The sequence below is a fragment of the Dinoponera quadriceps genome, unplaced genomic scaffold (genome assembly GCF_001313825.1).
Source record: "Dinoponera quadriceps isolate SergipeBrazil2010 unplaced genomic scaffold, ASM131382v1 scaffold1565, whole genome shotgun sequence".
Classification (NCBI taxonomy): domain Eukaryota; kingdom Metazoa; phylum Arthropoda; class Insecta; order Hymenoptera; family Formicidae; genus Dinoponera; species Dinoponera quadriceps.
The window spans coordinates 1,738,517-1,750,319 of NW_014556124.1; the positions used below are offsets into that span (position 1 = coordinate 1,738,517).

An 11,803-nucleotide genomic window follows, 5' to 3' on the forward strand; every position below is an offset into this window, starting at 1 on the left:
GCCGATACGATCGCGATACTTCAAGCGCATCGCCATAACTGCATTCTATCGTGGAAATGCATTTACACGTGTCCCGAGCACGAGACGCCACCTCGTAAACAGAATTAAACGCCGACGCGGGCCGCATTTATATCGTCCGCGAAAGACGAGCGAACGCTCGGTCCATCTCGCCTCGAATAACCGCGATTTCGACACCGTCCTAAAAATAGTGTTTTCCCTAACGCACGTTTTTCAATATAGACATTCCCATTCGCGAAATGGCGGCACGGCCCAGATAAGTTAACGTGCACGTATCGATCACGACGGTAAAAACATCGCGCCTACTGCGATGCGTCTCTCTCTCTCTCTCTCTCTCTCTCTCTCTTGACATAGCGGATACGTTTTCTTCTTTTTAACGGGAATCGGTCGGAATGGTCGCAAGATAGAAATGAGGCGGCGCGTAAACATCATTTCACGACATGTTGCCGCTGCTGATGAATAAAGATCATGTTAAATTCATTAACCGGCGTTTCTGGAAGAACGAGCGATTTAATTACGACCATGCGGGGAACAAACGAAGACCGAGTAAAGTAGATCAGTGTACTACTCCGTCACGTGGATTTTCTTCTCGTGGACTTTGAATTATCTCTCTCTCTCTCTCTCTCTCTTTTTCTCATGCGGACCGTTCGACTCGTGTTACATTTAATTGCGCGAGAGGCGCGCATTCATACTCGCGCGAAGCAAAGCGAAGCTCTCTCTCTTTCTTTCGCTCGCTCGCCTCTCTTCGTTCAATGAACGTATCGCGACAAGGACTCACCTTCTTCGTCGACACCGGCAAGGTCGTCTCTCTGGTGTATATCGGCACATCGAGATCGCTGACGCTGCTGCTGATGCTGGGGGCGCGCGAACCCGAACGTCCGCCGAGCGGCACCGAGAGCGTCGGCCTCAACGGGTGCGACTCCGCGATGTAGCCCTCGCCAAAGTCCTCGTCCTCCCGGTCCATCTGTCCGGGGAGTTTGCGATTAGAAACAAAGGTCACACGGATCGCGAAGTCGCATGTATCTTTCTTTCTCTCTCTCTCTCTCTCTCTCTCTTTACCTCTCCTCTTCTCTCACCGATTCTTTTTTTGAATGTTACCACTCGAGGCGAGACGAAACATCCGACTGAATGTGCAATACCGCATCGAGGTGTCACGTGTTCATATATATGTACACGTATGTCGACTTATATGTATACGCGGGGTAACAAAGTAAGCCGGTGACCACATTGTCACGAGGTTTGCTCGGCATTGCCCGCCGTTACTATCGATTCTTATACTTTTCTGCGTCGTATTATGTGGCGTACGTAAAATTAGCACGACCACGGTACGCTTTCCCCGTCAAGTATTTGGCCGGTGATCAAGGCTAGTAACCCGATGACACACTCCTCGCACCCGCGTGTTCTCTCATCGCCCTACGATCATTCAGGAACGAGGAGCCAGGCGACGAAAAAGCTCGGCGAATCGCGAAATGGATTTCGCGAATTAACGTCGAGGCGAATCACCGTCGCCTATACGTAGAGTCTATAAAAAAAAGTAAAACGCACAGACGCGTCTTCCGTAACGCCAACTGGATAAACTCACACTGTACGCGAACGGGGTCGCGCCGTAGATCTTATAAATCGCGATCTGGCCGAGAAAGTGTCGGCGAAATTGACAGCAATAAATGCGCTTTTCGGTTGATCACGTATCAAGCACTCCCTCTCGAGCGAGCAATGAGCGTGATGATAGTGTTTACCGTACAATTTGATCCTTGTTCCTTGACGCGTCATTCCCAGACAGGGAATCCGCATCACCCACGTGGCTCGATATTCTCGCGATATGAGTTGATAATCGCGATAGGAAGAAATGTATTAAGTAACGAGCAAGAGAAGGCTCCACGACCATCGGCCATCGTGGAAGATGATGTCGTACGGGAGACAGAACAAAGCGCAGCATCGTGAATGACAAATCCTCGAATCCTCAGATGCGAAAGGATCGCAGACGCGAGGCTATGAACATGCCGAAGAGTTATTACCTCGACGAAGACCTCGGGCGAAGATAAGTCAGGTGCTTTCGGTTCGCGCGAGTCCAGCGTTAACGCGAAGGATTCTCAGCGACCGATGGGACTTCCGACGGTGTGTGTCCGCGACGGAGAGAGAGAGAGAGAGAGAGAGGATGTCAACCCGCGACAACCCCGCGACGACCAGACGAGAAGGGAAAGAGAAAGCGATAAGGTGGACGGAGAGAAAGAGCCGCGGCGGGAGATGCTAGATCGATCGGCGATCGGAGAGCATCCGTGCAGCCGAAGTGTGTTCTTGAGACTAAGCCAGAGGACGCGACGCTGCTACCGCCGCCGCCGTCGTCGTCGTCGTCGTCGTCGGCAAAACGTAGTCGTCGACACACGGCCTCTGGCTAGATTTAATTTTAACGCATCGTACTCGCCTTCGTTTAGACGAGCCTCCGAGTTCCGTCGCGCCGACGAGAAGGCCGCCATCCCGCTTCTCCGTCCTGTACGCCGATTGATCACCGTGAAACTCCGCTCCGCAATTGATTTCACTTGACCCCAGGATACGTTTCGCGGCCGCAACATGTCCGGCCGACTTGCTCCTGGAAAAGTGCCTGGAAACCGGTGGCTCGGATACGTGCTCACCTCGTGTGTCCCTGAAAGAGAGAGTGAGAGAGAGATGAGCTGGTTAGAGATGTGTCTCGGATGCAGGTGGCGCGGTAACGCGGAGCTTAATTACACTGAAAGTCGGCTTCGTAAGTAGCAGTTAATTAATGCGCTGATCACAGATTAATCTGATTTCTCCTCAGTTTCTGAGTCCCGTTTCTTTTCAGGGGGAAGATGCAGGAGGACGGTGGGAACGGTTTAAAGCTTAGTTAATGTTGCAGTCGTAAGAATCGCCCGTTGTAAAAAGAAAAGTGGATTTTTACACGTATTTTGTTAGAAGATGCCGTCAGGAGTGAGCTTTTATTTTTCCCCTGTTCTGTTTTTGTTATTATTTCTTTCCTCTATTTCTATAATATATAATATATTGTAATGCGTCTCTAAATACGATCGCGTGTTGCTCTTCATTTCGGCATAGACGTGATTTAATAAAAATAACGTGATTTGTAGATGTGTCATAATTACGTCAGTGAAATATTTCACGTCGCGACATGTGAGCGGGTTTTCTACGTCTATTTCAGCATCACGCGGCTTGCTTCAGTATCGTTTCGACGCTTTCGCGCTATAGATATCTAAATAATAAGCTATATCTAGTTAATGTATAAAGTGTCCTAAAAAGCTACGTATCAGTTATCTCTTAATCGGCTTAATCTTAGACTGGTTACGCACATACACATATGCAGACTCTAACTGTAGGTATACTAACTGTAGATATGTGTACCAGAATTCACGACCTCAATTTTGACTGACGATCTATTCGGACAACCTCGTATATCACTTTTTTCAGACAGAACTCTTCCAATTTTAAGTTTTCTAAGACGGAGAATTTAAAATGGAGAATCAAGTGATGAGATATAACAGAGGCTCGAATTATATAATATCTTGGAAAAATAAAACTAATACCCGTTCGAAAAGTATCCTAAAGACGTCCCGGAGATATCAAATATCATCTGGGACGTCTCTAGGGTGTCTTTTGAACATTTGTGCTGTATGGGCGTATAAACATGAGTGAATAATGAAATCTTGTTACTAACAATAACATTCGACATTTAGTTTGCAAAAAACTTTGGAAATTCCACATTAGTCAGAGGCCGAGTCCAAGTTGATCGACAATATCGTCCAAATCGAGTTTATAAAAACTGACGCACCCTGTATAACGAGCGGTGCTACTTTGTGCGCACAGATTGAAATAAACAAACAGCTTACGAAATAAGTTGTTGGCATCGTAATAACAAATGATACGCGAAATTCTATTTTGTCGCCGTACTATACAGTGCCTTTTATCGTGAACATTGCGTGGATTTGGTAAATTTTTGAAAATTTACTTGAAAAACATCTCTTCGTGCAATTTTTTTGATACAATATATGAATAATTTACAATAATAATAATATATACCTAATTGGTCGCAGTCGTAACGTAACTCATTCCTCTTCCATTCCGCCATGTTTGCGCGCGACGACAAGTAATAACGGAAACGAAGGCTGTAGGCGTCATCTATCGGTGAACTCAGGAACTCTTTCGATAAATCTTGATTCTCTCTTAATATTAATCGATGCTAAACTTTGGTGAGCACATTCAGTGCGATCAGTGGCATGTTCCTCCGTAAACTTGACGATTATATATTTAACCTGTTATAGGATGATAATTATGTTGATTTATAGACAAGTGAATCGAACAGATTGAGTATAAAGTCATAAAGGAATATTCGTGATCACGTGTTTCGTGCTTCAACAACACTATACAACACTGTGCAAAATGGTATTTCTAACACGGGTCTTGAACTTCTGCAAAGGTGTTAAAAGGGTGAGTAGAACTATCAAATCGATTTTTATAGAACATTCATGGTATTTTCGAAATACAATTGTGAATACAAGAAATTTCTTCTTCAATTGTAGCTTCCTAGAAAGTACTTACGCGGTACATTCATCGACACAATGCGTATTCATGTCCAAGCAGGAGCAGGAGGTGCCGGTCTGCCTCGTTTCGGCGGGATAGGAGGTGCGGGAGGTAACATATACATGGTTGCAAAGAATGGAGAGACTTTGGAGAAACTCCTCAAGAGATTAAAGATCAAACGAGTCAAAGCTGAACCTGGAAGTAACAGTACAGCTAGAGGAATTATTGGTTTAGCTGGTACTGATATAAATATTCAAGTCCCGTGCGGTATTACCCTGTATAACGAGAATGGAGTATTATTAGGTAAGTATACTTTTCCAAGCATTATAATTAAGTCGCTTAAGTTGTGTTTAGCAAAACAAAGTATTTAACAAGCAGTCAACAATTTGAAGATTTGCATTATTCTCAGATCTTTGCTAGATCCAAAACTGTGCAACAATCAGATCTATCAACTGTTAATTTCTCATAAAATTTTTTCTGCTAAACACAACTGTTTCACGCATATATTTATATATTTTACACTTATTCGTTTTCTCTTAAATTCTTTTTCTTTTTAGGAGAGTTGAACCAGGAAGACATGAAACTATTGGTAGCCAGAGGTGGCAAAGGTGGATGCGAAGAGACAGGTTTCTGTGGTATAAAAGGAGAGAGTCACATAATCAAGTTAGATATGAAACTAATCGCTGATATTGGACTGGTTGGTTTCCCCAACGCTGGCAAGAGTACATTTTTGGCAGCACTTTCAAAGGCCAAGCCTAAAATTGCTAGTTACCCCTGTAAGATAATTAATTTAACTTTATCATATAATTCTGAAGAAATGCACACTCTAATGGAAGTTTTTAATAGCAATTGTTTTTCTATTACAGTTACTACCATAAGGCCGAAATTGGGACTCATAAACTATAAAGATTACAGGCGTGTCAGTGTTGCCGACTTACCAGGTCTGATTGAAGGTGCGCACATGAATATCGGGATGGGACACAAGTTTTTGAAGCATATCGAAAGAACAAAGCTGCTTCTGTTCATCGTAGACATACAAGGATTCCAATTATCGCCCAGGCACATGAGCAGATCCTGCTTGGAAACTGTGGTCTTATTAAATAAGGAAATCGAGCTCTACAAGCCAGATTTATTGGAAATGCCAGCCTTACTTTTAGTCAATAAGATGGACACTAAAAATGCCGATAATATCTATAATGAAATTGAACCGATGCTGAAGAATTTAACCGACTATGTACATACATGTCCGGAAGAAATACAGCCTGAGAAAGTGGTACATTTCGAAAATATTCTGCCCGTGTCTCTCCTTTTGAAGGAGGAACAAGAGATAAAGATGATCAAGGCAGAGATAAGAACGATGTTGGACAAGTACGAGGAACGCAAACAAATGGCCGAGCGTGACCATTGCCCGGACCTGGTCTTGCTGGAAAGAATAAAGCGGCAGAGTGAGCAACACTCGCCGATTGTTGTATAAATTTGCACAATAGAAAAGTTCATGTGACATACCGCAAGTCTCGTTTATTTTTAACCAAATTCGTTGTATCGCTTATCCCCATCTCCCTGATGAGTCTGCTTAATAATGAGCAATTTTGCGGAAAAGTGCGCGCGGGTTCGTGAGTGAACAATTAAAATCGAGGAGAAATTAATGTGTCATCAGAGCGTTTAATTTTACCATCGTACATTTTACGTTCGCGAATTCTACTTTTTCTGTCCAATTTTCTCCGAGCGGTACTTTCTTCTCGATAGTTACCGCCTCAATTTCACTCCTGTCTCGAATGACACCCGCATTCGTTCTCCACCGCTCCGCGCCGTTCCACGCTATCATCACGCCGTTATCGTTGCACAACCGGCGTGGCGTTCGCACGAATCGGAAGTCCATTTCCGAGCAGACAATTTCCAGGGCTTTCGCAAAGAAATCGTTACACGCCACTCCGCCGGATATCACCAAAGTTCGCTTCTCCTGTGGTATCAGATTCTTCTTATCGATGAACGCCATCGCCCTTTGCGTCCTGGAGCATATTTGCTTCGCCATAGACCACTGTAGCGAAGCGCAGAGATTGTACGCATCAGGGATCACCTTATTTGCGTCAATCTGCAGCTCCTTCTCTTGGTTGGCGATGTATTGATTAACAGTACTCCACATACCCGCAAAACTGAACTGACAATTTCTCCTTCGCGCCATGAAAGATGGGAGCTCAAATTTCTTCGGATCCGTTGCTTTGCTCGCTGCACTCTCTATCGCTTGGCCGCCACACATATGCGAGAACTCTGGTATATTAACGAGCTTAAGTCTCCGTGCAATCTGTAATCACGATGATATGTGTAAATTCTAAACAACTATCTTTCGTATGAGATCTTCCACAAAATAAATAAAATATTGAGGGTAGAATCCTCGTTGAATTGGATAGTCCTTTTAATTACGTCATAAATTACACACAATAAGGTTCGCAAATGTACCTTATCGAGAACTTCACCAGGTGCATTGTCCGTTGTAGTACCCAGCAGATAAAACTTATCAACACTGTCAGCGATTGCCAGTAAACTGTGACCACCTGATATTAATAAAACAAGAAAGGGAAAGTCTACCTGCAAAATATGTACGAATGATTTGCGTATTATAAATGTGTAATAAGTATGTATACATCGTATGTAAGATATCAATTTTAACATACCTTCTGCACCATCCTTACAGTTAATGCGTGAGCTTCCATGTGATGTATCGGTATGTATGGTTTGTTACCCACCCTAGAGAGATATTTGCCAAAGGTATTTCCGACGTGAAGCGAATTGAGAAGGCCTGGCTTGGTCGTGGTTGCGATAGCATCTATATCCCTTAATCTTAGGCCAGCTGCTCTCAATGCATTCTCACAGACTGTGGTAATATTCTGTCTGTGAATTTCATTGGCTATTGTAGGTATTATACCGCCGCATCTAGAAAATAAAATATGACTATATCACATAAATGAAACCACCAGTAATTTTTCAAATTATACAAGCCGTTGACTTCAAAGCGAAGATATATCATGTTCTGTGAATCTTTTTGACGGGAAACAGATGTGTACTTTATCTAATAAACAATGGAAGCCTTACTACACAAAAAGCTACCTCTAGTGTTTTACTCAATGTTAACTAATGTAACTGAGAACCCATAGTCGGTTTTCAAAGTAGGGCTGAAAGATACGATTACAAGAATTACATTACTTTAGGTGAATGGAATTCTGCGAGTTTATCGCCTCGCCCAATACTTTTCCCGTGGTGTCTACAATTCCGCATCCTGTATCGTCGCAGCTCGTCTCGATCCCCAAAATAATAGCCGGCCTGTCGTCCGTGTATCTTCGCAACGTATTTACTATTTGGCTACGTGCGCGTAGAAAATCCAGACATCTCGCTTGACGAAGCTTTAACGAAGCTTTATGAGACAACAAATACGTACATCTGACCATTGTGTCGAGAGACGCGCAATTTTACGTGACTCTACAGGTTATAAACGCAACACGAACAGGTTATAAGCAAACACGCATTTCGGATTACACTGATTGCGCGCACATTTCCATTAGTTTAAAGTACAGTAGTAGGTTCTTTCTCGATAATTTTGTATATACTTGACACTTAACAACTAATTGTCACACAAAATAATAATTGCGTCACTCACTCGACATGTGTCGACAATATGCTCAACACATGGATGTAGGAATATAAGTATACCTACATCCATGACTCAACGTAACACGTGCGGCTAACACTTGACTAATGAGTCACCAGTTATTTGACAAATTTGTAGGTCGGTTGTTAAACACTATACAGTAATTTGAAAGGAATATTCTTGTAGAGGAAAATAAATAAATAAATAATGCTTAATTCATCTTTCAACGATCTTTTAATTTCTCTTACGGCAATTGCGAGCATTCGAAAAATCGAAGACGTGCGTTCGACCGATCGATCGACGTCGAGTGTGCGCGTTTTCGATAAACCTTCCATCGCGCAGGAGCCATCACAGAGACTCTCTTCTGGCTCTGAGCGCGACAACGTATAATGTCAGAACAGTAAGTATTTCGATTTTTTGATACCGTGAGAAGGCACGACCTCGGATTTTCCTTCGCGCGGCTTCTCGCTGAGATTAACCCGGCATGTCGCTCGTTTCGGGACTCATCGCGATCGCGCTTTCGCACAAAATACGCACAGGTTAGAAACGCGGAAAGCTGCACCTGGCAATGACGTAGGTTTTACGAGGGCGAGAGCGTCTCTCTGTCCGCAGCAGCGTCGTCTGTGTGTGTCTCTCTCGGAAAGGAAGGCGGGCTTTGTTAACGGGCACATAAGAATCTTGTCGTTTATCTTTTTCAGGGATGATACTTTACTGGACGAAGATCTCGAGGGGGATGAGGAATACGATTTGGGCAATGATGAGGAAGAGGCCCTCTTAGCCGATGACTATGAAATAGAGAGGGTGAGCATATTGTTTGCCCATTATTTTTCAGCCAGTTGAAACCCCATACCTAAATTCTGGCTATTCGGCCAATTTTCAGTCGCGTTCCGGTAGAATCCGGTTGATCCGGTTTGATCCCCGAATTATTCCGTTTTGAAATTTCAGTTCTCATCCATTGCATTTGTTTTTTGACCGCATTTTCACGATAGTTCATATTGTACAGTCGATACTGCTTAATAATCCGAGTAGCAAAGTCAAGAAATACTTTCATTTTCCATGAGTGACTTGTGACGACAAGATAAATAAGGAAATATTCCAACAGATGGGGAGGAGTTGTGTCTTAATTTTTTGTGCGCTCAGTTTTTTTTTTCTTACTGTTAAACAGCAGGTGTTGAAACATGTCTTGTATATGATACTATTATACATGAGAGTTTTATACATGAATAAGGAGAGTAAAGAGTATGACACAGGTGGTAGTTAAACTACTGGCTGTACCAAAGTATAGGATACGGGATCTACGTATTCTCCTTGAACTTCAAGCTTCAGACGTATGCGTGATGTAACTCAAATTAAGCGTTAACGCAATATGTTAACATTCATGTAATACGTAATATTCGTTGTAGCAGAGATGTCGTTAATATTTACGCATAGATACTTGAAATGCAAAGATAAGCCCTACAGCAAAACTCAAAGCAATCTTTTCTAAACTGTTCGATGATTCAGGCACAATTAACATTTTCGTTCGAATGCAAATGTTTGCGAGAGCTGATGCTGCAATATAGAAAAAAAAACGTGTAGGCATAAGCATGTGATTTGTGTTAGTGTGAACAATTATGAAATTACACAGGTTGAAGAAACACATGTAGCTGTGTTGATAGATTGAAGAAGAAATCTGATTTTAGAATGAAATTGGCAACATTGGCACTTGCACACACACATATATAAAGTTATGATTACATTTTACTCTATTTTTTATATTTATTTTTTATATTTATTCTTGTATAAAAGTATATCACTCCTTTGTATATTCAACAATTTGTAATATTTGATTGTTTTAGAATGTTTCTGATTTATTTATGCATTTTTGAGATATTGCACTGTTTACTTGTGATAATGTCGATGCTACATGTATTTGTTTTAACCTGCTGCGTAAATGCGACCGTAATTTTTATAAATTAAGGCTCATCAACATCTCAAGCGGTATCAATATTGAGCAAACCGATAGGACCTGTTCATTCACCCAACTGTGTCTTCCCCTTCTTTGTATATATAAGTTCGTATCTCACATTTCAAATGACGATTGGTGCTATACGCAATTTGACAAATTGCTGACACACTGCCAGTGTGAACTTTTATAATTGTATCCTGCCTCGTTCGTCAAGAAATAATTCACTATCTCGAATGGTTTAATGTGAAGTCCCAAATATAAAACATATGTCAATTATCACAAATGGAACTTCATCAATAACTACCTATTTGCTTATACAGGATGTTAATATTTTGTTACAAAAGATTATTTTCATGAAATTTTTAACTGTCTTTATATTAGAAACAAAAAACAGACACAAAGGTCGTTCTGTTCTCGTACATTGCGCTCTAACAAGAAAAAATAAGTACGTATAAGTACATATAACCCGAAATTTTCGTGTACGTAAAAAAAAAAGATTTATTGATTAAAGATTTACGCAGGAGAATGCATTTATGGATTTCATGATGTACGTTCTTACATTAAACCATTCCGACATAATGGACATTGTCTCATCTCGATTTCCAGCAATACAATGATTATGGATAGCTATTGCATTGAGATTTCAAATGCGAAATTGTACATCGCGATCTTTAGTATTAAGTCAGTGCATCTAACGGACAGCTGCAGTAAGAAATAATTCGAATATATTAACACGCAATAATATGGCTTTTTATCACAATAAATTAAATTATAATTTGTCCGCAAGCTTGAGAGAAAGAGAATATCTTCGTATTGCAATTAAATAACGTTAAATTTTAATATTATAATCTACATACTAAAAAATCGAGTGTTTTTATTAGTAAAATGGGAATTGTTCGTATTTGATCAAAATTTATACAATATATTATAATAATTTGATATAAACGCATTATAAATTTTGTTTGCCGAAATTTAGAAAGTAAACGTGTCTCATTGAACGTTCTCGTAAATTCAGTTGCACAATCATATGCATATATATGTATATATACCTATATATATACATATATATATATATATATATATATATCAGACGAAACCGAATTATATCGTACTGCGCTGACAACTCGACACACGTGCAAGTCGTCATTTGTGAAATCAAGCATTTTATCGAATGGAAAATCTATCGATAATATCGGGTATTATTATTACACTTGTGTTGCGTATCGGCGAGAAGAATTTACCATGTCGCACACACCGTTCGTATCTTTCCGCTATTGTGTACTCGGCTTCATCGCAATTTTTACCATCCACATTTGTTTATAAGACTTGTGTTCCGTCATTATTACCGTATAGAAATAAGAGCATGTTTCCTCAGTACGCTAAGATTAGTAGGTGAACGAAGAAGAAAAAAAAAGAGATAAACGGAGTCTCGGAAAATCTAGGCGAAAGTTATATTTCGCACCATGTGCCATCAGGATCGCACACGCACGCGCGCCCACGCACACCACGAACTTGGACTCATGCGTTTCCATGCGAATACACACATGCCGATGATAACGATTTGAGTTCTCACCAGCGGACAAAATGGAAGATACTCTGCTTACCACACATATACATACACACTTATATATATATATATATATATATAT

General features: G+C 41.2%; 4 protein-coding genes across 13 annotated transcripts in view; 2 read left to right on the forward strand and 2 right to left on the reverse strand.

The window, feature by feature from the left end:
* The window catches only part of LOC106746701 (solute carrier family 2, facilitated glucose transporter member 1-like), a 26,932-nt gene extending 24,408 nt beyond the window's left edge, over positions 1-2,524 (reverse strand). The window contains exons 1-3 of one of the 5 annotated variants that reach the window (XM_014623521.1): positions 2,034-2,411; positions 1,095-1,540; positions 797-982 (exon numbers count right to left, since the gene is read on the reverse strand). In XM_014623521.1, coding sequence (XP_014479007.1) covers positions 797-982 — 186 coding nt within the window. In that variant the 5' untranslated portion in view covers positions 1,095-1,540; positions 2,034-2,411. Of the gene's footprint in view, positions 1-796; positions 983-1,077; positions 1,541-2,033; positions 2,412-2,440 lie in introns of those variants that run through there. The other 4 variants (XM_014623519.1, XM_014623520.1, XM_014623518.1 and 1 more) reach the window with 4 other exon arrangements.
* The window catches only part of LOC106746705 (GTP-binding protein 10 homolog), a 10,586-nt gene extending 4,517 nt beyond the window's left edge, over positions 1-6,069 (forward strand). Inside the window, exons 1-6 of one of the 4 annotated variants that reach the window (XM_014623532.1) lie at positions 2,666-2,758; positions 2,837-2,961; positions 4,329-4,470; positions 4,563-4,866; positions 5,121-5,339; positions 5,430-6,069. In XM_014623532.1, the coding sequence (XP_014479018.1) occupies positions 4,423-4,470; positions 4,563-4,866; positions 5,121-5,339; positions 5,430-6,037 (1,179 nt within the window). In that variant the 5' untranslated portion in view covers positions 2,666-2,758; positions 2,837-2,961; positions 4,329-4,422 and the 3' untranslated portion in view covers positions 6,038-6,069. Of the gene's footprint in view, positions 1-2,665; positions 2,759-2,836; positions 2,962-4,328; positions 4,471-4,562; positions 4,867-5,120; positions 5,340-5,429 lie in introns of those variants that run through there. The other 3 variants (XM_014623533.1, XM_014623534.1, XM_014623535.1) reach the window with 3 other exon arrangements.
* Positions 6,070-6,093: 24 nt separating this feature from the next.
* LOC106746704 (probable tRNA N6-adenosine threonylcarbamoyltransferase, mitochondrial) lies at positions 6,094-8,307 on the reverse strand. Of its 3 annotated transcripts, XM_014623529.1 has the most exons (5): positions 8,216-8,307; positions 7,765-7,972; positions 7,236-7,494; positions 7,021-7,149; positions 6,094-6,865 (listed from the first exon to the last, which is right to left on the reverse strand). In XM_014623529.1, the coding sequence occupies exons 1-5, from the start codon at positions 8,220-8,222 to the stop codon at positions 6,206-6,208; spliced, it is 1,263 nt and encodes a 420-aa protein (XP_014479015.1). In that variant the 5' UTR covers positions 8,223-8,307; the 3' UTR covers positions 6,094-6,205. The 3 variants fall into 3 exon arrangements, with proteins under 3 accessions (XP_014479015.1, XP_014479014.1, XP_014479016.1); XM_014623528.1 differs by having other exon boundaries at positions 7,765-8,269; XM_014623530.1 differs by lacking the exon at positions 8,216-8,307 and having other exon boundaries at positions 7,760-7,935.
* Positions 8,308-8,516: 209 nt separating this feature from the next.
* Positions 8,517-11,803, forward strand: part of LOC106746698 (RNA-binding protein 33-like) — a 10,521-nt gene continuing 7,234 nt past the window's right edge. Inside the window, exons 1-2 of the mRNA XM_014623516.1 lie at positions 8,517-8,606; positions 8,905-9,007. Of these exons, the coding sequence (XP_014479002.1) occupies positions 8,596-8,606; positions 8,905-9,007 (114 nt within the window). The 5' untranslated portion in view covers positions 8,517-8,595. The remainder of the gene's footprint in view (positions 8,607-8,904; positions 9,008-11,803) is intronic.

What these genes read in the sequence shown, in the direction of transcription:
- LOC106746704 (XM_014623528.1), bottom strand. Translation starts at nt 8,006, where the DNA reads ATGGTCAGATGTACGTATTTGTTGTCTCATAAAGCTTCGTTAAAGCTT. An exon ending in CTGTAAGGATGGTGCAGAAG is followed by an intron (nt 7,150 to 7,235) that starts GTATGTTAAAAT and finishes CATATTTTGCAG; the next exon opens with GTAGACTTTCCCTTTCTTGT. An exon ending in CTGGTGAAGTTCTCGATAAG is followed by an intron (nt 6,866 to 7,020) that starts GTACATTTGCGA and finishes TCGTGATTACAG; the next exon opens with ATTGCACGGAGACTTAAGCT.